Here is a 27,059-nt window from a genome sequence, read left to right as displayed (position 1 = left end):
TTCTACAATAATGGCAGCAAAGTAAAAACATTTACAGTATCTGGTTATGTATGATGTCATGCCAATGCTAATTATTTCATCTCGATAGGTTAATCTAATGACCTCCCTTCATAAAGTCCTTCCAGGTGCTCACATTTAAAGTTTGCTTAACAGCATATTAAAGTCTAAGAGCTTAAATAACGTCTGGAGTTCAACAGCTGTTCACTAATATTCATACTGAGTTTAATCCTATTGGCTAAAACCTTTTTTAATAGCCGCTTCTCCTAGCGATGTTACTGTAACCATGGATGTTACTAGAAACATTTCTGTTACTGGAACCATTGATATTACTAGAACCATTTCTGTAACTGGAACCATTGATGTTACTGGAACCATTGATGTTAATAAAAACATTTCTGTTACTGGAACCATTGATGTTACTAGAACCATTTCTGTAACGGGAACCATTGATGTTACTGGAACCATTGCTGTTACTGGAACCATTGATGTTACTGGAAGTTGTTAGCTTTTACCATAAAATTTTATCTCGACATTTTTATGGATGCATGTAAGTTGCCTTTTCAACAAAAAAATTTTATTCATTAGCTTCATGCTAAGTAACCAACTAACACTGCTTATACAAACAGTAACCATTATTAGGGATACCAAAGATCAAGCCACAAATTTGGCAGATTCTTTATTTTTTGGAGATTACCTCCAGATTGTTTAAGCAACAGAGCTTGCACCCACATTCTGAGAATAAAGAAGAAAATTCAAACAATTTTAATAAGCTGCAAACAACCAGAACCTGGATACAAAGTTGTACAATCTATTTGCACTAGAAGTTTGGTCTTGTTTTGCTTTAGAACATTTGACAATGTACAAAAGGTGTTGAAACCAGAGCCAAAGGGTATATGTGTCTTGATAATATATTTATGTGTTCTAACATTTGCTTTAATAGTTCCCAAAAACAATTGAGAAAATGTTTAATCGCAAGGATGCGGGCTTGCTGCGGAAGGGACAAAAAGTGGTGGAGGGCACATCCAACGTTTTTTTGCTTAGATCTGACCAGCACGAAGTTATTTTACTACGAAGAAGACAACTCCTAATACCATTAATTTTTATTAATTGCGCCGTTTAACAAATTTGAAGACATGAACGTTTAACGATGTCTGCTACGTCTGTCATCGAGACAAAGCCATGTCGACGAATAATAAATTGTATATATGTGGAAGAAGCACTATCATTGGATTAATTATGGAAACCACAATGCGCATGACTTAGCGGCGGTCATTAGAAATCATGAAGTTTGGAGGATGTAGCATCACCTTGCAAATTTGCGTTCAAAAAGAATAGCGAGATTTCCAAAGGTATTATGGAAAACTTTGACCGTATTGAAAAAATTGGAGAAGGTACATACGGCGTTGTTTACAAAGCGAAAGACAATCAAACAGGAGACTTAGTAGCGCTAAAGAAAATTCGATTAGACTCGTAAGTTCCAATTATGAATGATCTGTTACTTATCGTACACGCGAACAAAAATAATGCTGCGAATAATATAAGCTATGGTAGAGTCATATTATTACTAACCATTTTTTCAATCAGGGTACAACTGCAAAGCTATGTTTGTGTTACACAAAAGCTCAAATTGCAAAAAATGTATATTTATCACCATATGTATGTTGATACAATGCTTACGTCGTCAGATCATATGAACTGAATATGATTTAACATGTGCCTGTTCAATAAAACTTGTAATAGACTTCATAATTTCAATTGAGTTGAGTTTAGAAAATGCCCATAACAATGAGTAATAGAATTTTACAATAGTTTATGTAATACAGTGTTTTAAACGAACACATGGTCAATAGCTTGACTGGCTGACTTTTGCTGACTGAACTATTGCAGCAGCGAAAAAGAATATTTCATTTTTTTTAAATGTATGAACTTTTTAATCATGCGAAGATATTTATTGCACGCCTATTAATAGTTAACTGCTCCTAGCTTCGCACTCCTATTTATCTCAATAATAGAGTAGGTCTTTGGCATTGCTTATCAGTTATTCAAGTATAATGTATTGTTTTGGGGCTTTATTTAAAAATTAAATTCAAAGCTATTGAGAGAAAGCCTTGCCAACTCTGACCTACCATGAATTAGTATGTGGAACAGAAAGTACTGCACAAAAGTAATGGTTTGCTCAATGAAGTACCAGCAATTATTTCGAGATTAATAATTCAGTATCATCTGTTTTAGAGTTTTTTCTTTGTGAAAAAGTTTAATCAAAAAAAGTTTTGTCTACATTGTAAAAGAAAGACATTCGCAATATTTTTGCATTCTGATGAATTCAAATCCAAAGTTGCCTTTTTATAATAAATATGTGTTCTTGTATTCAATGTGTTTGATGCCCTTGATGTATTTACTGCCTTTACAATTGCCTGCATAATGTTTTTGATAGAGAATCAGAAGGTGTTCCTAGTACTGCCATTCGAGAAATATCATTGCTGAAGGAACTGGACCATCCTAAAGTAGTCAAGTATGTGTGACTTGTCCACATCGGGACAATGATGTGATGTGGTAGATATTGGCAGCATATTTTTCTGTCTGCAGATCAATTCAGATTCGCACATAGTAAAAGAGGCTAAGGGAATGCTAGGCATATTTTTATATTTCTCGCAAGTCCCTTTTTGATATGCTAATTTTCACGCAGACTTCGCATAATGTATCTTATATTATGATTTAGCTACCTGTGCTTGTTGAGTGTTGCTATTATAAGTCTATTTTATTTCAAAATTGTGTTATCCACAAACCAATAAAAGATGCAGAGACCAGATAAATGTGTCACTAGTGATTAACATGGCTGTAAAGAAACACTTGATATCAAGGTTTTACTAATCCTTAATCTTTCCCAATAGTAATAAAATTGTAGCCTTGTATTGCCAGTCTTAGAAGGTGCAGCTTTTCATGAAGACTTGAAACTGCGCAAAAGTTGAGGAAGCTACTTGGCTTAACTTTTGACTTTCCAAACATAACAGTCTAGTGTCATTTATAAAAGGTGTTATGTACTTCCTTTACTCTCTATTTGCTAGGCTGTTAGATGTCATACATGCAGACAGCCAACTCTATCTTGTTTTCGAGTACCTTGACAATGACTTGAAGAAATTCACAGACTCTTACACAGATCAGCTGCCGATGCAGCTTGTAAAGGTGAACTAGACAATCTCTCTAAGATCTGTAAGATGCTCTTTTGTGTCTTTTAATGTCCAGTGTCTCAGAGTTATGTATAATGCGCGTTTGCAATGGTGTGATATGTTACAGAGCTATTGCTACCAGCTATTACAAGGCATTGCCTACTGCCATGCCCATCGTGTTCTTCACCGTGATCTCAAGCCACAGAATCTTCTCATAGACAAACATGGTAATATCAAGCTAGCAGACTTTGGCCTCGCTCGAGCGTTTGCTGTTCCGGTCAGAATGTACACACATGAGGTTAGTATCAGCAAGATGGGTTGTAGCTTTAGATCAAGGTTCCGCAGGACAAGGGATTTACCAGTCAGATTTTATAGCTTCTGTGTTATCAAAGAATATTTCATCGATCTTTGGGTGTTGTATTTACATCATCACTTTCTCTCCACCATCACGTTTCCTCTCATCCCTCTTTCCATCGCTTTCTCTTCACTTCTTTCTCACTGTTCTCCCCTTTATTTTGCCCTTTCACCTTCCTCTTCATCATCTTCTTCCTCCCATCTTCCACCCTCTCTCCTCTTCCCATCTTCCACTCATATTTTCCTTTTCCCATCCCCACCCCTCTTGTCTCTCATCTCTTAATTCATGTTCCTCTCCTTGCCCTTCTACATCCTCTCTTCCTTTTTGGTTTCCCCTTCCTTTTCTCTACTTACATACCCCTCCTCTCTCTCTCTTTCTACATCTACTTCCACAGTTATTCCTTCTCCATTACCGATTTACATTATAAATATACCTTCTTCAGCAGCACCGGATAGCAAACCATATTATTAAATTGTAATCAATGCCCTGTCATCAATGCCTGACATTTTACTAACCTTCTAGTGTCTGCCATTGTAACTTACATCACACTGTACTAACTTTCTAGTATCTATTATTGTAACTTACATCACACTGTACTTTCTAGTATCTATTATTGTAACTTACATCACACTGTACTTTCTAGTATCTATTATTGTAACTTACATTACATTGTACATACTAATCTTCTAGTATCTACCATTGTAACTATTGTCAATCAAACTAGACAAGACAGTAAAATCTGGTAGAAATCTGTGAAATAGAAGTAATGTCTGGTTCTTTTTAAAAGCGGCAAAACGAGATCCCATTATTATGAGTTTTTTTAGGTACACGTAGAGGATGTTGTTTTTAATTACCTTTTGTGATGTTTAATTTTGTAAAAAGGCTGTCTCTCAGAATACCAAGCTAGAAGTTCGACCGCAATAAAATGCATTCGCTTTTTATTAAAGGTTAACTAACGGCGCAAAATATTATTGCATTATCAGTAGCAGATAACATTACAGTTTGTGGTTTGAACATTTTTGTGTAATTTCGAACAAATACCAGGTTTTGGTGATATCTTCAGGCTGTGGAAATGGATAGAGAGATTCGCGATCCTTGCAGAATATCGAACTGAAGCAGCTGCGGTCTTATATAATTATATTAAAATCACTCCCTTTCTGAACCAGATTCTCTAAAAATTGCCCTTTTAAAATGCTCATTCATGAGTGCAGAGCATGCAATAATACCTTTTATTAAATAATTGACTTTCGTGTGAAGGAAGAATTCTTTGTTATCGAACTCTTCATGATGTATGTACAAGCTGATCGGTTCAATTCTATGACCACCACTTGGAAATTAATGCAGGATGTATAAATACAGTGCAGACTTTTTTGGTATTCATAAAATCTGTTTTGACTGCGTTATAATTATCTGCCATGATGGCAGATAATTTTATTTATGACTCGATGGGGAAAATGTATTAAAATGGTGGCCAAGAGAAGCGCTACTAGACAAAACTATATAGTAGCGTTTATTGGCCGCTACAATGGCTAAAAGTCGACTTAACATAATATATCATATGCCTATTTTTTTTTACTAAAAAAACAACCGTATGTTTCGCAGATTGCTTTGCGAGTGTTTTGGTCCTCAAAACTGGTTTTTAGTATATTCACCATCAGAATCATTGCTGTAAAACGAAATATCATGATTTTATTGTTATAAATAGATGTTATTATAAAATGCTGCCACCTAATCTTTAAACCATCCTGTTGCAGATAGTAACCCTGTGGTATCGACCCCCTGAGATACTTCTTGGGGATAAAGTCTATTCAACCGCTGTCGATATTTGGAGCATTGGCTGCATCTTCGCTGAGCTAGTCACTAAAAAACCCCTCTTCCCAGGAGACTCAGAAATTGATCAGCTTTATAGGATATTTCGCACCTTTGGTACTAGTTTCTTCTTTTCAATTTTTGACTCGTGTTGAGTAAATAATAGAAATAACCCAGGACATTGCTGTCTCCGTGTATGATGGTATGTCTTACACTTCTTGTGAACCTCTGTTCACTGCTTTTATGTAAGACCACATGGTATATCTTATGGTTGTTGTGAACCTCTGTTCACTGCTTTTATGTAAGACCACATGGTATATCTTATGGTTGTTGTGAACCTCTGTTCACTGCTTTTATGTAAGACCACATGGTATATCTTATGGTTGTTGTGAACCTCTGTTCACTGCTTTTATGTAAGACCACATGGTATATCTTATGGTTGTTGTGAACCTCTGTTCACTGCTTTTATGTAAGACCACATGGTATATCTTATGGTTGTTGTGAACCTCTGTTCACTGCTTTTATGTAAGACCACATGGTATATCTTATGGTTGTTGTGAACCTCTGTTCACTGCTTTTATGTAAGACCACATGGTATATCTTATGGTTGTTGTGAACCTCTGTTCACTGCTTTTATGTAAGACCACATGGTATATCTTATGGTTGTTGTGAACCTCTGTTCACTGCCTTTGTAGGTACTCCTGATGAAAAGAGCTGGCCAGGCGTCACAAAGCTACCCGACTACAAGAAAAAGTTTCCAAAGTTTGAGAGAACAGGTCTAGTAAATGTTTTGCCCCGGCTAGATAAACAAGGTCGTGACCTTATCAAGGTTAGTAAAGCTAACTTGTGTTATTTAAAAAATACACACTGTAAAACCTCTATTTGAACACCACCTTTATTGAAATGCCACCTTATTTGACCACTACTATAGGAGAACGGGTAAAAAATACAGTGCCACCCTTTAATTGAATGCCAGCTCTATTTGTCCACAACTTTGACATTCTATGATCTTTACTAACCCAGAATAAAAAGTGATCAGTAGAAAATGGTCCACAAAATGGTGCTAACAACGACTTTGTTACATTAATAACAATTAATTCTTTCATTGTTGCTATAGTGACTGCCATGGTTTTAGTGACAGTGTACCGGAAAAGATCGATTGTCAGAACTACACTCTGATTCGAAGTCACTAAGGCCTAAGAAGAAATAGCTATAAAAATGTGTTTTTACAAAGTGAAACTAAAGTCAGCATGAAATGTAAACATGTTTTCCATTGGCTCAACACAAACAGATGGCGGTTTCCTTTCGATTAAGTGGTGACACAATAGGCTAATTATATATCTACTCACCAATCGGAAACGATTTGTACTAAGCTAGCAAAAAGCTAGCGCCACTTGCGCAACCTTTTGTTTTTATAGATATGTACGGTGTGTTATGATTTATAGGAGCGTCTTAAATGCGAACTCTTATAAATTCCTTGATTTTAGATGTTTTTCTAGGGTCGGCTTGTGAGATAGGCTTAGATGCAGTGACAATGTAAAATCCACATAATGTAAAAATTTATGTAAAGTTTTTGCTTCGTACTATGTAGAAATTTCCACATAACCTGAAGTGTCAAGTTGATGCAAGTTCTGTAATTTGATTTGAATAACAAGAATATCCTAGCCTTTGAAATATCGCTTTCTCCCTTGCCGTACTTGTGAGAGAAAACGACGTATAGGAGTATCTCTATTATATATACAAATGCCCCGGCGGTCTAGCTCGCCGTAAATGGTCGTCAGGTGTGTCGATAAAGCACAGAGAATTGGTAGCCATGCAATTATTCAGAAATACTTGAAGACGATCGATTGATGCATTTGTTAGACAGTTAGAGTGTTAGTCTACCTATCTGAATGTCACAAGTTAGAGTATCGTTGAAAGCTATCTTTTATCATAACCTTGACCCCTCGCGATGGATATACAGACAAATAGACAGCTCTTATTATAAAGATATAAGAAAGATATTTTTATTTTTTTTATTGTAAACGAATAAAATATTTTTATGACTTTTTCTTTGCAGAATAGACCTTGCTGTCTAAAAAGAAACCAATTGTTGTAAATTGACGTGTGCGATTATTCTCATCGTAAAGTTACTGCAATCATGGGTCATAAACCGAGTGAAAGTGATGAAAAAGGAGAAAAGTTGTCTATTCAAACCAATGATACTACAGTTACGGTATAACCTGTAAATTAAAAAGTTGACTCTAGTTTTTTCCTTTTTGAATGGCCAAAGGGGTGAGTTTGGAAAGATCTTGGAACGGATTACATATATTTTACTGTTCGTATAACGTAAAATCCCTAGAACATAAATGTTCCCGAAATGGATTATTTACGTTGTAGAGGCTTCTTCTGCTCTTCTAGCTAAAACCATTTAATTGTTTTTGATATTTGCAAGTCTAACCACCTTGCTGCTAACAATGTAGATTCGTCCCCCACATTACCCGTACTGCCTATGAAACATTTTTACAATGAACTATGATTAACTCTTTCGCTACCGTAAGCCGATATATCGGCTGGTATATATATACATATATATATCGGTGGTAATTGTACAGACCGTAAGCCGATACATCGGCTATTCAATATGGTTTCACTTTTCTTTTAATTACGAAGCCTATACAATAGCTAGACCAATCAAATTCTGTCTCCAGTAAAACAACATCGTTGCCAATCACTTGCTATCAATAGAAATCTTTTTGGCTAAATATTTTCAACAATTCGCTGTGATTAAAGTACCAACTGCAAAACGATATATCGGCTTATAAATAGGGTTTCACTTTTCTTTTCATTACAAGGCCTACACATAAGCTAGACCAATCAAAATTTGTCTCCAGTGAAACAACCTTGTTGCCAATCACGTGCACTTAAAAGAAATTGTTTTGGTTTAACGATTCCATTTCTAATTATTTTTCAAAACGGTAAAACCAGATCGTTATCGCCATGGCAAGGAAAAACACACCGTGTTCGTTCAACGCAAATTAAATGTTGGATATTTTACGAAAATGGAATTCACTTTGTACTTATCTTGTAGAGAATTTTGTTTTGAATAAGATGCATTTTACAGTAAAACGATATCTGTTTTTATTCTCGAGATATTGCTAAAATACTAGCGGTATATTGGTTTTTCGGAGAATTCGTTTATTAATTCAGGCAGAATATTCATTCGGTAAGATTTTAATGCGGTAGTGAAATCACAAAAAATTTTAAATAATTAAGTAAGAAAGAGTGAGGTGGTTAATTTGTGTTGCAGAAACAAGGAAATCACTTCTGTCAGTTATGACTCTACGGCCAATCTGCCGCCTTAGGTTTATTCCATGTTACCTAACACCCAGCAGTATAATAGTAATGATGAACAGTGATATTGATTATTGAAAACTATGTGCCACTTTGTAATTAAGTGTTCAATTTGATACTGATTCTCTCCATTTCCATTAGATACACCAGGACATCACTGGGTATTCTTGTATGTAGTGTCAGTTCTGTGACCATTATTTGCTGTTTTGTGTAGCGTCTTCTTATCTATGAGCCATCAAGTAGAATCTCTGCCAGGGACGCTCTCAATCATCCCTACTTTCAGAGAATGCATACTCAGGAAACTATCTCTAACAACTGCTCAGATGAGACTCAATATGAAACATTTGATAAAGGTTAGCTCTCTTTTTCAATCTTGTCTTTATTACTTCCCAATCATAACAGCCTCCAGTGGCTATTCATTGCTTGTGTTAGCAATTTTCCTATTACTCTGAACAAAGTTCAAGCAAGGGTTTCTTGTGTATATATACGGAATATTTTATCAAACTATGCAGACAAGGTTGTCTACAGTGTATACGATCAAACTCGACCTTTCTTCAACCTCATTTGTCTGTCATGCCTTTTATTTGATCACCTTGCTTTGATTCTGTTGTAGAAAATGTATTCCATAACCAATGAGAAGCTGTTAAGAGGAGATGAGAGATTAAAATGCTGATGAGAATTTGCCTTTGAGAATTTGTGTTTGTTCTGTTACCAGTTGGCTTGCTAACCTGTTTTTGTGTAGTGTCGATCAACATCTAGTCTAATGTGCCTAAATTTATTATTTGCCTAGGTTGAGGCTTGCGTTTTGATTTTTCACGCATTTTCACATATCTTTATTACAACATATACTGTTACATATATAGGTATATTTATAATAATAATCCCCTGTTCTGTTTGCTTAATGCAATATACACTACAGCATTGTCTGTTCGTAAATCTATCACTTTTGAAATCGGCTGAAGTTTAGTCATTTCTATGGAAACAGAAGTCATCAGATTTTGTGTGATTATATTCAATTTCAACTGTATTCATTTCGTTAAGAAGCGAAATGGTGTTTTCAAAATTGTTTTGTGCCTAGCATGCTGCAAACTTCAGTCGCAGTTATTACAAATACTGAGTTTTCTTACCATGATTATTGATAGTACGAAGTTGTCATCTTTTTGTGCGTGCGCTGATTGGTTAATATAATAGCCTTAATTTTTGGTACATAATTTATGACAGTCGCTGAATTACTCATTGCAGTACATTTATTCGCTGCACCAGCAAAATATTTGTTTATCAAATAAAGCGCGCCCTTTATGTTGCACGTGGTCTATGCTAGTACAGTATAAGTGGTCGTCAGAATTTCTAAGGCAGATGACTTCTGTGAAGTTCGATTCTGTCTTGAGCTGCAGCTCGCAGGTAATGCAATGCTGTTTTGTTTTTTTGCACAATATAACGCCATCTCCGACTAACTTTTGAAGTAATCATGTCTAGAAGCTATAGCAGCACTCCCTTTGTCAGCGAAACGCTATAAAGATTGTTTAGTCATTAACACTAAATATGTTTTTAAACTTACTGGGATGCGTTGAAAATCTTCATTCATGTAGCTAGCACGGGATTAGATAGTGAGTGTGTTTTCAGTAGCACACTAATAAACACATTTGTGTCCAGTCGTTAACAAGTGTCTCGTGGATGTATATAATTAGCGTTGAGAGCTGATTGTACGCGTATGTCTTCGTTAACTTTTCAGACACCAAAAGAGCATCCTTGCTAGCGCTTTACTCTGCGTTGTTATCAGAACTTGCTACGGCGAGTTAGCTTGCAAAACTTAATCAAATCTCTCCAATACTAAATAATCCTAACACAAAAATTGTTCGTGATCTTCATCTAATTCCTATAACATAACTGGGTTTTGGTCCGGTAATGATGCTACAGGAATCATCGTTTCTGGATATGCGCGCACCACTTCGCAGTTAATTAACCAACCAAAGTGTGGCGATGTACACAGATGAGTCTATCTACTGTTGCGTGACGCCGAACTGTCTTTATTGAACACACCAAGATTCATGCGCAATACAAAATAGCACGCAAACATGAGTATAATACAACATCTCTCCTTTCCAACAGTGACTTAAGTGCAACGGGGATAATACTGGAACGTGTATGAAAGCTATGAACTGAGAAATAACACATCTAATACCTTTATCTGAAAAACCAGTAACATGACTCTACCGACGTAGATACCAATTCGGTTTGGAATATAAGTGAGATAAAATAGCATACGAGCCAGCTTAAGACATAAGCATGATAAAGGAGTATTCTCAAATGAGTATATGAGTATCAGGGGGCATGTGGGTAGGAGTCAAGAGGTTACAGGTCAAGTTTTACTGGAGGTTTTACTTCGCGGCCAGAACGTGTCGTGTACTGGGGTACATCTGACTTGATGGGTGTATTACAACCTGCCTGGGGACTCTCTCTAGGCTCAACAACTACTTGACTAGATCAACTCAACTCACTATCCGGAACTACCTGCACCAGACTTTTACGATTACGCCTCAACTCCATGCCGTTAGCATCTCTGAGAACATAGGACCTAGGGGAAGTCGCCTGAGATACTTTGGCCTCTCTGTTTAAGTCTCTGATAACCACTCTGTCTCCAACCTTAAGGGGAGATAGCGGCACTGCTTTATGTCTCTGATCGAAACTGATCTTTGTCTGACTTCTTCTGTACTCCTCTCTTTCCCTGACTACAGACCTCTGCGGTGTCTGAGGGTCCAGCAACTTAGACAAGATGGGAACTGTGGTCCTGAGTTTTCTACCCATTAACAGCTCTGATGGGGACATCCCATTTTCCAAGGGTGAAGACCGGTATGCCAGCAAGGCCAGATACGGATCAGATTCCTTCTTGAGCAGCGCCTTAACCGTTTGAACTGCTCTCTCCGCAGCACCGTTTGCCTGGGGATGTTTTGGCGAGCTAGTAACATGCACAAACCCGTAAGACGAAACAAAATGCTTGAACTCTGAACTAGAATATTGGGGGCCATTGTCTGAAACCAACAGCTCTGGGATACCATGTCTGGCAAAAATACTACGCAAGTGATCCACAACTTCTCTACTACTGAGTTCGGACAGGGGGGCAACCTCCACAAACCTAGAATAGTAGTCTACTAGCACAAGATACCATCGGCTCTGGTGGTATAACAAGTCACTGCCTAACTTCTCCCACGGTCTTTGGGGAAGTTCAGCTACCATCAAAGGCTCCTGGACTGTGTTGGCATGTAATCTGCAGGTGTTACATTGACGCACCATCTCAGCGATCTGTTGGGATATTCCGGGCCACCAAACAGCCTGCTTTGCTCTAGCGCGGCACTTGGGGACTCCCAAATGACCTTGGTGGAGGGTCCTTAACACGCCAACTCTTTCAACTTGCGGGATAACAATGCGATCTCCTAAGACTAACAAACCATCTTGAATAGACAACCATGCTCTGGACTCAAAGTAGGGACGGAGAAGGACATCCTGGCTGGTCAAGTAAGCCGGCCATGACGTCTCAACAAACTGTATGACCTGGGACAAAACCTCATCTGCTTTTTGCAACTTGGCCAACTGAGCTAATTTTCCACTAGAAGTGAACATCTGATGGGCTTGTTTAGCAACAAGTTCCACCTCTTCAACAAAACACACCTCGTCAACTGTGGGCAACGCTTGAGAACGGGATAATGCATCTGCCAAGGTGTTGTCTTTCCCTGCCAAGTACTCGATCACGTACGAAAACCTCATCAGACGCATTCCAAATCTTTGAATGCGTGCTGTCAACTTGTCCAACTCGATGGTGCTAAGGAGTGGGATAAGGGGCTTATGATCGGTTTGAATTCGCACTGTCATACCCGTAATGTAATCCTTGAACTTGGTACATGCCCACACTACGCCAAGTGCCTCCTGCTCTATTGTGGCATATCGTCTTTCAGTATCGGATAAAGAACGAGAGGCAGTTGCTACAACTCGTTTTGTACCATCAGGCTGAATCTGGAGCAATGCAGCCCCGATGCCATTTCGACAAGCATCAGATTGTACTATTGTTTCAGCTTTAGGGTCATACGCTGCAAGAACAAATTTTCTAGACAGTTCACCCTTGATCCGGGCAAAGGCTTTACTTTGGGAATCACCCCAAAACCACTGAGAGCCCTTACACAACAGATCTCTCAAGGGCCTGAACATTTCTGCCAAGTTTGGGGTAAATTTGCTAAACTGGTTAGCCATGCCCAGAAAACTACGCACATCTGAGACATTTTTCGGTGTAGTGAAATCCTGAATACCTTGCATTGTCTCAGGACTAGCTCTGATGCCCTCTTCCGATATCACGTGACCTAAGAACTTTATGGAGCTCTTAGAAAACTCACATTTGGAACTGTTTAACGTCATTCCTGCCTCCGCCATACGCTTCAGAACCAACCTCACTCGCTTATCATGTTCATCACTGGTGGAACCCCAGATGCAGACGTCGTCCATGTGGACAATAACTCCTTCAAGACCTGAAAGAACCTGGGAAACAACTTTGGCGTAGATCTCGGGACTAGAGGACAACCCAAAAGGAAGTCTATGATACGCAAACCTACCAAAGGGGGTCAGGAATGTAGTAAGCAGCTTGCTTTCTTTAGACAATGGAATTTGATAAAACCCGGAGTTAGCATCCAATTTACTGAATACCTTCCCACGACCTAGCTTTGCCAAACTAGCATCAACATGTGCCATAGGATACACTTCCCTCTTTACTACCAGGTTTAGTCGTGTATAGTCTACACAGATGCGAACTCGATTGTTGGGCTTGGGCACTACCACCATCGGAGAGCACCAATCCGTGGGCTCACTTACTGAAAATATAACTCCACAATCAACCATCTGCTTTAACTCATACTCTACTCTGTCTAACAAAGGGTAAGGGACAGACCGCGGCACATTTATTGCAAAAGGAGTGGAACCCGGTTTCAACCTGACCTCAACCTCTTGACTCATTCTACCCAGCCCTGAAAACAGACTAGGGAACTCAGATTTAAACCTGTCAAAAGAACACGGTTCTGATACATAGTCAATGCTAGTATTACATGCAATCAAGCCTAGATCAACACATGCTTTTCTACTAAGCAAAGCTTTGTTATGCGCTACCACATAGAGTTTCTCTACTACCTTGCGATTGTTTACATACAAAGTGGTTTCAAACCATCCTAACACAGGTATTTCAGCATTACTAGGGCCAAACAAGGATTTGTCTGGTAAGTTCAATTGCACTGATCCACACAATTTACGGGGAATAATGGAGACATCTGCACCCGAGTCCAGTTTGAAGCGTACAGGTATGGGTATTTTGTCTACTTTCACTGTCTTAGTCCATTCAACATCAGCGGTCCGGTCGTTGATTTCTCCGAGGAAAAAATGTCCGGGATTATCAGAGGAACCTCTACTACTACTCGGCTGCTGATCCTGTTCCTCCAAGGCATGTACTGCACTAGGTTTGGATTTACATAAACGAGCAAAGTGCCCCTGCTTGTGGCATTTGTGGCATGTTGCATTCATGGCCGGACATTTTCCGAATGTGTGGGAGTTATGACCACATCGCCCACACTGTCTCACAGATGCTTGACCCGTTGGAGTTTTGCTACTACCACTATAAGTGTCAGGTTTGGGTCGTTGCTGAGTATCACGATTATCGGTACCGCGCTTTACTGCATCCACTGCTTTGGTGTCACCGGCAGTTGCGTTTAGTTCACGCACGTTTCTATCGACTTGCTCGGCCTGTCTAGCCATTGCCACAGCTGTACTTTCAGTCAGTTTCTCAATGTCCATCTTCTGCATCTCTCTGCTCAAGTCCGTGTCAGTAATGCCGACTACCAGCCGGTCTCGTATCTGCTCGGACCGTTTTTCGCCAAAGTCACACTTGTCAGCGAGCTCATTAAGAGCACGTATATACTGTTCCACTGACTCACCCGGCATTTGGTCTCGCTTAAAAAACTTCGCCCTTTCAAATATCACGTACTTCTTAGGAGAGAAGTACTGGTTGAATCCCTCTAGCACTTTCTTATAGTCCTTTTTATCGTCATCTGAAAGGCCTAAGCTGTTGAATATACTTTCGCTAGAAGGTCCCATACAATACAACAAACTGTCAACTTGGACCTCTTGTTCATCTTGGTCTAGTTTGGAGATATTACGATATCTGCCCCACCTTCTAGACCACTCTGCCCATTTTTCCGGGAAAAAGTCGAACCCATCAGGGGGGTTAAATTTCGGCATCCCTCGAAATTAATTTTCACAACGCAAGCACAATTATTTCGTACTGGCCACCATGTTGCGTGACGCCGAACTGTCTTTATTGAACACACCAAGATTCATGCGCAATACAAAATAGCTCGCAAACATGAGTATAATACAACATCTACCAAACTAGCGTAATGAACTGTGTAACTCAATAGCCGCCGATTTACCAATAAATACCGCAGCTAAATGAACACAATAACACTTTCATTCTTATTATTCCATTTATGTTTGTTCGTGTATTAATAATAGTATCTAAATTATATTATAAATTGTACTCATGAAGTTATGCTAACTCTGTATATATTTTGAGATTATATATATATATATATAATTCTTTATTGAATTAAACAAAGAGCCTCTTTTTGCAGGCAGAGGAAAGACCTTAACAATATTTAAAAATATAGATATAAATGTAATAAAGGGATAAATGATAATGAGAGATTGTCTTCAGAAAAGATCCTTGAATTTGCGCGTCAGTGTAGATTGCGGTGCCCGGCCCCAAGACCCACCCGAGACAAGCCTGCAGCGCAGCAAGGTCCAATACGGGAGGACACGAGACCAACAAACGACTAGGGTCGAATCATTGCACTGACTCCATGTGTGCCTGGATGTCTGGCACAAGTTATATCCCTGTTACACATCCATGCGAGCGCGAAAACTCAATACTTTACTTGAGTAAATGATCTTATATAGTATGATTTGAGAAATCATATTAACCTGTAATAATGATTGTGTAAAGAGTTACTCTACACTTGTTTCTACTGATAGGACATGTACATTATTTTATTTTATGTTATTTCATGTTGAGTACTCAAGATTTGGTTTTGCCCGGGAAGGCCATCCTTGTTAAAGGAGTATTTTGGGAGCACCAAGTAGCATTTGCACGCCCCCGTCATTCCCCGGTCACAGTCCAACCGCAAAGGACAGCGAGCAGCGCCCCAAACCCGCCACGAGCCGATCCTAGCACCAAGCCCCGCCCCAACTTCTGCACCCTATTGGATATATGTGGATGAATCTATGTAGTTTTTTCTGCAGTGTAAATATATATATATATAATCTAATTTCTAGAGAGTATATGTTTTGAGTATTTGAGTATTTAATGTCAGAGTCTTCGGTAAGTATTGGATATCTGTAGTTACTCGGCATGTTGTGTATAATATTCTTGAAGAAGTTAGTTGCCTTTTAGCTAATGCTAATAGATGACTGTGTTTGTTTCTACAATTAGAAGTTTTGTTGCTATAGGCGGCCCCGGTGGAAGCCACTTATAGCAACTGTAAAAAAGAGCATGGATTAGACATGTGGCGGCGAGCATTGGATAAAGCTGTGTTAAACTATGGATTTCGTTCGGTGGCTTTTATGTAATCTATTATACTATACCAATCATTTACTGAAGGAGAGGTTTTATTTCGTACATGTTCATATAGTTCACATTCGAAAACATAATGCTGTGAAGTTTCGTCTTCGCTAAGACAGACACAGGTGGGAGAATATGTGAGGCCTAGTCTGTAGGTGTGAAGCTGGAGCCTGGTGTGACCGGTGAGTAGTGCACAAAGGTTGCCTATTAGTCGAGGAGCTGCTTGAATGGGTATTGGATTGCTATCAATTAATGTAGCCTTGTCTTGTACATAGAGTAAAAGACCATAAGATGTGCCAGAAAATTTACTGTAATTATTGTATGTTTCTTTCCACTTTTTAGTAATATATTTGTTTATTGTTGATTTTTTGAAATTCGAGGACTTTAGGTCAACTGAGTTCAATGGTCTTACACCTAAGAACTTTCTGCTAGATGCATTCAACATAATATATACCAAGCTTTTGTCGTACTGAACAAGTGTCAGGGCACTCTTGTTAATTATTAGTTGTCTCATTAGAGTCAACCTCTGAGATTCATATAGAAGTGATATGGGTTTTATACGTGCAAATACGTGAAGGTGCTCCCCTGGAGGCCGGTACGGCACTCTAAGCATGTCTTTTAGGGCTTGATATAAAGAAATACAGTTTTTCTTATCCCATAGAAAACCTAAGTAGCATATTTTCGGGATAATAACGCTAGAGAGAATTTTTCTTGTTGTTATAATAGACAAATTTTTGAAAATAAATGGTTTCAGTAGAGCCCATTTATTGTTGAAGGACTTCAGGGAAGAATTTATTTGCTGTTTGAATTCAAGTTTAGAGTCTACAGTGATTCCTAAAACTTTAGACGTTGTTGTCTTGTTTATTTGTTCACCAGAAAGAGTCGGAGTTGCACATATGCCCTGAAATATTATAAAGTCTGTTTTGGAACAGTTTGCGACAAATCTCCACTTTTTAAGCCAGTCAGATATAGTGTTACAATGTTGTTGACTAGACTGTTGGAGATGTTGGTCAGTCACACCTGTAACAATTATGGACAGGTCATCTGCATATTGCAGTGCTGTGCCAGTTATGCCTTCAAGCATGTCATTTATATAAAGATTGAATAATATCGGGGAGAGTACACTACCCTGTGGTACTCCAATCTTGCAGGTCTTAGGTTCTAGTGAATAGTCATTCACTTGCAAGCTAACTCTGCGAGATTTAATAAAACAAGCAATTAGTTTGAGCATCCTACCTTTAACACCTGCATGGTAAAGCTTATATAATAAACTGTCGTGCCACACTGAATCAAATGCTTTTTGGAGATCTATGAAAATTCCTGCAATCTTGTTTTTCTTTTTTAAATTACTTTGTATGGAAGCGAGCAATTGGAACATGTAGGTGGAGGTGCTGTAATTTTTTCTAAAGCCATGCTGAGAGTCACTAATAACATTTTTGTTTACCGAGAGGGTGGTTAACCTGTTTTTAAGTATGTGCTCGAACCACTTTCCTACGTATGATGTGATGGTGATAGGTCTGTAAGCAGAGGTACTTGAGTAATCTGGCTTACCTGGTTTGCGAAGAAATATAACTTTACCTTCATCCCACGGCCACTTATTGTTAGCAAATGCTGCATTGAATAATTTATACAGTAATATGATAAATTGCTGGCCGTAGTATTTGAGCATTTGGGGGTGTATGCCATCATTATCAATGCTTTTGCCTGAGGTCTTAAGTTTGGTTTGAACCGAAACTATCTCATCAACCATTATGGGAATATTTAGTTCATCTTTCGTGTCATCTAGAAAGTCTGATTTCCCAACATAATTTTCTACTATGGTTTTCCAATTATCATCAAATTGGGAGTTTGATAAGTGTTGGCCTAGGAATATATCCTTGTAAAAAAGATGTGCTTTGCAGCTGTCCTCCGATAAAACTTCTCCTAATTCATTTTTGAGTGAACCTATGTTCTTCGAAATGTCTGATTTAGGATAAAAGGTTCTATTGAAATGTTTCCAAAATAACTGACCATTTGAGTCATTTAGGTTCGAACATACCGAGTCTAGATAACTATTTTTAGCTTTAGTAATTTCTTGTGTAAACCTGTCTTTAGCCAATTTTAAAGCATCACCGTTTTGAAAGTTTGATCTAAACTTAAATAGTTTCCTGGCTTTTCGTAGGTCGTAGGAGAGACGACTAAGTTCAGGATTCAAGTAAGGTTTACTGTGTCCAGTTATATGTTTTTGAGGCACACATCTCTCTTTGGCTTCTAACAGCAGTGTTTTAGCTGTATGTCATAAGACAGAGGGGTCTTTCATATTTACAGTTTTTGGGATCAGCTCGATGGAAAGCTGATCTAGGGTATTCTCAAAGTAGGCCCAGTTAGTGTCCTGCCAGCAATAAGTGCGGCGTGATATGTATCTAACATGTGAAAAATCTAGTATAGTCCAGATGGGGAGGTGACCCCTATGTGGAGCTCCAGTGAAGAGTTCCACTGTAATATCTGCATACTGGTCAACAAAATTTTTTAATATGCTATTCGGGACCATGCACAAATCTATTCTACTTCCACCTTGGTCGCACAGGAAGGAGTTTCCTTCGTACTTGCTGATAATTGTAAGGTCTTTATTATCTACGAAATCTGATACAAATTTTCCAAATTTGTTGTCAGTAGTATCTCCCCAGGAACTATGTCTGGAGTTTAGGTCCCCAATTATCATCATACCGGAGCATTTGATTTTATCTAGTTGACTATAAGCTTGCTCAGTCATGTTTAGAAAAGTTTTGAGGTCTTGGAAAGCATTTGGGCCTATGTATACTGAGCAGCATAGTAGTCTAGTGTGGCCAATTGTAATAGTGGCAAATATAGCATCTATACTATCTTTTTCAAGGTGAAATTGTCTATCAATTGTTAACGAGTTATGGGAGATAATCCCCACTCCACCTTTTTGATTCGGATTGCTTTTATTGGCTCGGCCTGTGTAGACACAGTTAGCAAAATTGTGATTATTGTGGTCTGATTTGGTTTCCGATAGAAAAATCAAATCTGCTTTCTGTTCATCTATATATTTATCTAGACAGAGTTTTGACCTATCGGATAGTCCACAGATGTTTATTTGTGCGATTTTAACCATTTCGAATGTTATCAAGTCTACTTAAAACTTTGGCCTTATAGCTCGCAAATTTTGGACATGCAGACCAGCTATCTGCTGGATGGTCCTTGTCACAGTTTCTACATTTTGCCTCATTGGTACACTCTTGGTACTTGTACTTGGTATTTTGAGATTGAACTAACGATATTATTATTGTTGTTTTCCCGGAACACGGACTATGGCCGACACGGCCTTTCGTTAGCTTGTCCGTGTCCGGGCAAGTTTACTCGGGTTTTGCCCGCAGTTGTTAATATATAAAAGGGGCTCGAACTTTATAGCGGGCAGTTGGTTTTTGGACACGATACGATACAATACAACTATTTTATCTGCAACCAATTTTATTTATTAAACCGGATTATTATCCGAAGGCAATTTGATACGTGCCGGTATCTATTCTAAGGACACAAAAACCGGACTACAATATATTACAGGGCTGTTGTCCGGACTACGCAACACAACACTCAGTGGCCAACCTAGTCAATAACAACAGGTAGTAACGGACTGGGTACAACTTTAAAGGTAGTTGCACGCAATCCATTACACTAGTTAGCAGGTTATAAAAAATGTTAGACGAATTAGAGAGGCATACTTTAGTGTTGGGTGTTAAATATAGACACTCACCAAGTATTCCACAATGGAAAGCCCATCTGCAGACAGTCACCCGCTCATATATCTCTGTAGCCGTTCATATGGTCGACTCCTATAATAGGTCTTCGTGCTTGAGGTGTGACCCCACCCATGCCGATCTGGCACTAGTAAACCCTAGTTCCTACTATACGATCAGGACGCAGACGCACGCATATACAACATGGCCTTTCTTTTCAAGTTGGTTAAACCGGCGGAACGCCTTACGTAACCAACAAGCCTGAAACGCTAGGAAGAGACACTGCAGATGAAAAGAAGCATACCATCTTATGTTCTATGTGATGCATTGGGAACTTTTCCTTACATACGAACTGGTTCTCCTGGTTCAGGAGTTCATCACCGAGGTTGCCGACGCTAATACTCATCTTCACCGATGAGCTTAGTGCAGGAGTTAACCTTCTCCGGTATCAGCGACTTCCATGGCCTTGTGTCTCTTCACCACTACTACCCACATTAGCCTCTCCCTCACCTGGATCTCTATCACCAACAAACTCACCTTCGCCAGAGCTCGGCTCTTTAGGCAGTGCCTCTATAGGCAAAACCTCCGTACTCTCATTTGAATAAGAGTCCAAGTTAAATGGACTCGCATCCAGTTCACAGTCACTGGCAGTCTTAGGCTGATCCTGCTGCACAAACTCATTAGTCCCAAACTCATCAAACCAGGATTTCTGCAAACTGGTATTTGATTCATTGATCCCACTGATGTTGCTACCAACGCCACCCTCACTGATAACAAACCCCTGTGCTTGCTGGCGCATCATGGCTTTTGCTCGTGCGCCACTTGCAACTGTCTTAGGCCTACTGCCCTTAGCACATCCACCACCCATAGCAACCTAAGCTGGCTTGGCAGCGGCTCCTGATACCTTCTGGGTAAGCTTTTTCAAGTTATCAAGAGCCTCAGAGATCTGTCGATCAACATCAAACTGGCAAACCAGGCCATCCTCCTCTTGAAGCTTGGCAAGAGTCCTGTGGTAGGCAGCTAGGGCCTCCTTTTGTTGATGTCAGCGTTCCTGGCATCAACTTACTCTTGCGACAACAAGTCAGACTGGATATTAGCCAAGAATGACTGAACCTTGTCGACCACAGGTCGCTTAACTACCTTACCACCTGCTGAATCCGCGTAGCTAATGCTATGAGTGGGCATATTTTGCTTAGAGAGCCGTCTCCTCAGGGCTGGTGCTGACTCTACTCTCTTCTGGTAGCTTCCTTCCCTTCCGTGTGAAAATGGCTCCTCCTGCCATGCATTTGATCATCAGGTGCCTTACTTCCTACTGTAGCTGCACACAGACTCCTGGCATTCCTTCGTCCAATGGTTTAGTTTTATTTGAAAGGGGTAACAAGTTAACTGTGGGTTCTATCTTACCAGGGTCTGGCTTGTTAGTACTGCGACTAACCACGTGTCCAAGAAATGTTACTTCTATTAATTCAAATTCATATTTTTTTTCTCAAGGTCATCCTAAAGCCTTTCCAAAACTTTACAAAGTTTCGCCCAATGTTGTGATGGATCAGAACCATACACTAATATGTCATCCATTAAACAGATAATGCCTTTTAACTCATCCAATATCTTTTCCATTGTTCTTTGAAAATATTCTGGAGCTGGTGAAATTTCAAAAAGCATCCGCCTAGAGCAAAACCGTCCCCACGGTGTTACAAACGTGGTCAATAATTTACTTTTAAGATCCAATTTTACTGGCCAAAAACCAGAGTTGGCATCAAGTTTAGAAAACATGGCGTCTTTAGAAAACTTACATAACATATCTGAGATCTTATTTAAGGGGTGAATTTCCTTTTCAACTCATTTATTTGAATTGGTTAAACCCACACACACTGTGATTGTACCACCAGCTTTTGGTACTATTGTTAGGCCCAAACACCAATCAGTAGGTATTTCTACTTTTTCTATAACTTTATCAGTGAGCATCTTATCAAGCTCTTTCTTAGCCTGAGATCTTAACCCAGCTGCGATTGATCTTGGGAATATGATGGGGAATAGCCTACAATCGGACAGGTTCTGTGTCACCCCTCAGGGTGATGGAAAACATAACAGGCGTAGTACCCAAGCCTTCAAACACTAGGAAATTCCCTAATAGGATCAAAATTATTCGTACACATGCCGTTGATGATGGCAAGTAAATTAAAATTTTCAAGTTCTGTCATTCCTCAAAGGTTGCAACTAGAACCTCCCAATACATATACGGGAGCATCAGTAGTGCAATATGAGCTTTCTATATTTACTTTACTGAGCCCTAGAACTTTCAGACTCGAACCATCAGCACCACCAAGGCGTCGTTCTAACTCTTTCAAACTCAAACCAAGTTTACTTGATGTCTAAACGGTCAAAGTAAAAACATCAGCACCCGTATCAAACGTGAAGTCGACTTCACCACCGTTAACTTTCAAGGTCTTAACTATTTTATTATCTAGTCACTTAGGACCTGCAGATGAAAATCTTACACTTCTACTTGGGTAGTAAGAATCTTTACTATTTCTATCCCATCTATCAGGGCTTTTGCCCGTACTCCAATAACTTTCCCTACCACTACTTTTGTTGTAGCGGTGCTTATATTCACTTCTCCGAGTATTCTCGGCGCCATATTTCTTACAGTCAATACTAGTATGACCTTTTCTATTGCATACAAAGCATCTAGCTGCAGGGAAACTACGTAGCCTGTGGTCTCTACTACCGCAGTTGAAACATTCATCATTACTCTTAGGTGACCGTCCATCCTTAGACTTGAACTCTTAGAGTATCGTGAAGACTTGCTAGAGTCTCTTTACCTGCTCCAACAATCATACCTAGGAGACTCATAACCAGAGTTTCTACTCTCTTTTCTAGAGTATTTATTCTTTTTCTAGAGTTTTTTTTTTACCTTTCATCGTAATAACTTTTACATTGCCTTTGAGAAATTCTGTCAATTTCAACATTTTCACAAGCACTTGACTCAGAACTTGAATAACGACTGGCTCCTTTTACTTTACATTGATTTTTAAGAGCTTTTGTCAAAATTTCCGAAACACTCATATCACCAGCTTTACATCTAGCACCTTCCAGTGTGGCGTCAGATTCTCTCGCGAACTTTCTGGCCATCAAAGTATCCATTAAATTTTTCTAATTTACTTACGTCCATTGCATTAATTGCCTTCGTAGTGAACCTTCTCGCAAACTATTAACAGCTATTGCAAAAGCAAATTCTTTCCTTACATCTTCAATACCACAAAAATTAACATTTCTACTGAGTTTTTTAACTCAAACCATCAATCACTTTCCTTTTCACTGGATGTTTGTGAAGTAGTAACGAATTACCAGTAAAACAGTAACAACAGTACCATAAATAGTAATTAAATGAGCCATAGCCTCCTCATAAGTAGAATTTTCATTGTGCATACGAAAACCAACTTAGCTTAGAGCATCTCTACCATCACTATCTGTTGCGTGTAATAACGCAAGAAGTTTTATATGACCACTAACTTTATTGTTGCCATCCTCATCCTTACCCACTTTCATTCCAACCAATTCCACTACAATTTAGAAACTATCGAACCGTTTTTTCCATGAATCATTAACATCACCACTATCCAATTTCCAGTATCCAATTTTAATTAGGGAAACGCATTAAAATTAAACGCCATAATTGACTCGTAATGAGAAACACCACACAAGTGTTAAAAGCATCACCAACATTACACTTAGCACCACTACTCTGTAACACAAAAAGCGCTGAAACCACACAGGAAACACCTACCACAAGGTATAGACCTGTAAAACACTAAACACCACAAATAACACATCTCAAATCACATATCACTTTTAATAAGCACGCAGCGACAATCCTGCCGACTGTGCCATGTTAAATATAGACATTCATCAAGTATTCCGCAATGGAAAGCCTGTCTACAAACAGTCACCTGCTTAGATATCTCTAACTGTCCACACGGTCGAATGCCAAGCTGGCACACGTAACCCGAGTTCCTACAATACGATCAGACACACGGCAAACGCACGCGTATACAACAGTGGGTTATGTAGCTACGCAAGTTGTTTCCCTATTTAGCCCATGGCGAGCAGTACAAATACACAATTGCTGTTGTCTGAATCTTCTCAGTCTTGAATAGCGAGTATTGCTACAATAAAGAAGTTGTTTCCTCGTCTGCGAAATGGCTTATTACAGCTATCTTGAAAGTGCGTCTTTCTAAATAACCAGCTTGTGCATTCCATGAGAGTGTCTGTTATCGCTCTCTGAATGTTACAGGTGCGCCATTGATATTGTTTCTGCTGAAAATCTCGATACTAGCTCACTTTTACATTAAATTAACAATATTGTAACAGTTATTTGATGTACATGTATTAACTACCAACAGATATTCAAATATGCAAACGAAAAGCTCACATTTACTCCAATTACAATTTTCTCAGTGCTAGAAATGATAGAATTAAAGAAATAAGCCTAGGAGGAAAAGTAATACATTGATTGATAGTTGCATATGTACTTTTATATGCACTTATGTACTTACTTGACACAAATTCTCAGACAGGGTAATTTGCTTGCTCAACATCCAGCATGTCTTGCAGCTTTTGCTATCCTCTAGCATTTGTTAGTCAGTTACAGTTGTTACTTTGGAATTCTTTAATTGTATTGGACAAACTTAGGATAACCATAACTGCATCAAAAACAGCTTAATTCAGCCTTTATTTTTTTAAGACTTCGCAAGTGAACTATTCCAAACAACGGCGTTTTTGTGATGGCTGCGATTAATTGTTCGCTTTTCAAGCTTTTAAAAGCTTGCAATCACATTTCCACATATTTTGCACCTACAACACCGCAAAGTAAGACATGGTGAACCTTTTGATGCCAAATAACTGTAAGGTGAATTTTGTTGCAAGTAAACCTTTAACCCTTTGGCTGGGGAAACGACCAAAATGTCGTTTATCGGCTGCGTGGGAAACGACATTTATATCGCTTTCGGTAGACGTTTATAAAGCTGTCACCTAGTAATGTTAAACAAAAGATATGAACACTAGTAAGTTTTAAATATCATCAACAAGATATTAGTCGATGATTTACAATATGAAACGATTATCTGAGAGGCGTTGCTTTGGGCTAAAAGCTAAAGAAATCACGCCTCCTTGGAAAAGAATAAAAGTTGGAAAAACCAGTCAACATCGGCTCGACTTTCAAAACGGTAAAATAAAAGATTATTTGATCCTGCGATTGTTCGTGACTTTTTCTTTGATCAGAATAAAAATAATTCAGATGATAGAAGTGATGTAAACTTTTGGGACTTTTAATATACTTGGAATATACAGAGAAAAACAATCGTTATGGTAGCTCGTGCGGCTACGTTATAGCGTTTGACTCTACCGAAAGAAATGCTTCCAAGCATTTCATACAGGGACATGCACATGGTTGTATTTTTTTGTAGTAGTAGATATGTAAATGAATGTTTATGTACAAAAGATTTTGTTCATAGAAATAAATTTAAGATTTGAGATTTGAGCTATGCATGTTCATAAACTATCGATTTTATTGAATTTTGAAAAATAAATTACATGACTTTCGGGCGTTTTTGCCGGGCTTTTACACAGCCAAAAAATTAAAAACCAGTAGCAAAGTTGGAGTTGCGATCTCTTCAAACAGAAGGTCAGACAACTTCTAACCTGCTAACAAAAATCTACTTCATTACGATAACAGCATTGTTCAGGCTTTCTTGCCAGGTTAGGTTGAAAAAAGTTTAAACCAGCCTGCTAAATGTTGTAGTGAAAGCGAAGACCGAAACTGATAAGTGATAAAATTTTAGTGATAAAAAGTTAAAATTCAGTAAAATAGTTCAAAATACAAACTAAAACTTAGCTTTAGGTGTGTTTGTTTAGTAAGCTAAATTTGTTAGAGGTGAATTCAAAGTTTGCTATATGTACGTCTGTCTTAAAGGTAATTACTCCCTACAGTACAGTATAATGCTGCATTTCATTGCAGATCATAACCACTGAATACAATGACGTTACTGTAGGTAACTATAGTTACTGAGGATGTCATACTATTTTGTTACTAATTTTTAATATGTACATCACTTATATAAAACTTTGACAATTTTTATCCAGGATGTTTGCATTATATAATTACTACAGGTTTCTATACACCCACATACGATTTTTACACCGTACGATGCCAACCCTAAAACAGATCAAAACCGTATCGTGAGGGTGCACTGTATAGGCCACATTGTGAATGTACTTTATAGCCACTTGTGTCTATTTCTATTTCGCTTCTTTACCAATTCTCGGCAGGCACTATTGTTGAACCCAAATCTGACTGTATTTTCTTATGTTAGATTTTTCATAACCTATAAATTTTGTTGTTTTTCGTAATCAGGCTATATGGAATCACCAATTGTTCAGTCTCAAATTATTACAGTTCAGTTTCATGCAGTTTCCGCCTGCTTTTGCAGCAATGCCTTTTCTGAAGGTCCATCTACCACGCTTATGCTTCCGCAGAATCTTATTGTAACTCTAGATTCTCCCTCGAAAATATTCTTTTGCACATAAGAATGAATGGAAGTAGTCAATAAATTGGTTTTTTATTGGCGCAGGTGCCAACCTGGAAACTAAAGAAATACAGCAAGATTACTGACAAGAGATCATAAAAATGCTCCAACATGGCAAACTCTAGAAGCCAGCTAAACACATCAGATTCAAAACCCTTTTTTCTATCTATTGAAGCAGTTGGTGGTTTTACTCGTTCAGCTAAACTCCACCGAAATTTAACATAGCATGCAGGTAGCAAGCAGGTAGCGTTTAGAGAGAACAATTATACTGATGCTTGTGAAAGCTTCAGATCTTTCTACTACTACGATGTTGATGACTCCCTGAAAGAAAAGTCGCTAATATTAATACTAACGTTTGCTAGAGCGTCGTTGCTCGAACCACTACAAGGTTTCTGTTTCTTAGCATTAGGTTTCAATAATCGCTGCCTG

General features: G+C 38.6%; 2 protein-coding genes across 2 annotated transcripts in view; both read left to right on the top strand.

Annotated features, from left to right (window-relative positions):
- Window positions 1-1,264: 1,264 nt before the first annotated feature.
- On the top strand, window positions 1,265-9,828 carry LOC137385572 (cyclin-dependent kinase 2-like). Its single transcript, XM_068072057.1, has 8 exons — window positions 1,265-1,470; window positions 2,435-2,512; window positions 3,066-3,183; window positions 3,295-3,465; window positions 5,277-5,448; window positions 6,027-6,160; window positions 8,879-9,017; window positions 9,278-9,828. The coding sequence occupies exons 1-8, from the start codon at window positions 1,355-1,357 to the stop codon at window positions 9,298-9,300; spliced, it is 951 nt and encodes a 316-aa protein (XP_067928158.1). The 5' UTR covers window positions 1,265-1,354; the 3' UTR covers window positions 9,301-9,828.
- Window positions 9,829-10,008: 180 nt separating this feature from the next.
- LOC137385883 (uncharacterized) overlaps window positions 10,009-27,059 on the top strand; it is a 39,842-nt gene continuing 22,791 nt past the window's right edge. Inside the window, exon 1 of the mRNA XM_068072474.1 lies at window positions 10,009-10,065. Within this exon, the coding sequence (XP_067928575.1) occupies window positions 10,021-10,065 (45 nt within the window). The 5' untranslated portion in view covers window positions 10,009-10,020. The remainder of the gene's footprint in view (window positions 10,066-27,059) is intronic.

Source organism: Watersipora subatra, chromosome 1, assembly GCF_963576615.1.
Source record: "Watersipora subatra chromosome 1, tzWatSuba1.1, whole genome shotgun sequence".
Lineage (NCBI taxonomy): Eukaryota > Metazoa > Bryozoa > Gymnolaemata > Cheilostomatida > Watersiporidae > Watersipora > Watersipora subatra.
The sequence above is the reverse complement of the archived record's forward strand: the minus strand, read 5'-3'. Positions and strand labels throughout refer to the sequence as shown.

What these genes read in the sequence shown, in the direction of transcription:
- LOC137385572 (XM_068072057.1), top strand. Translation starts at nt 1,355, where the DNA reads ATGGAAAACTTTGACCGTATTGAAAAAATTGGAGAAGGTACATACGGC. An exon ending in AAGAAAATTCGATTAGACTC is followed by an intron (nt 1,471 to 2,434) that starts GTAAGTTCCAAT and finishes TGTTTTTGATAG; the next exon opens with AGAATCAGAAGGTGTTCCTA. An exon ending in AAGGTCGTGACCTTATCAAG is followed by an intron (nt 6,161 to 8,878) that starts GTTAGTAAAGCT and finishes TGTTTTGTGTAG; the next exon opens with CGTCTTCTTATCTATGAGCC.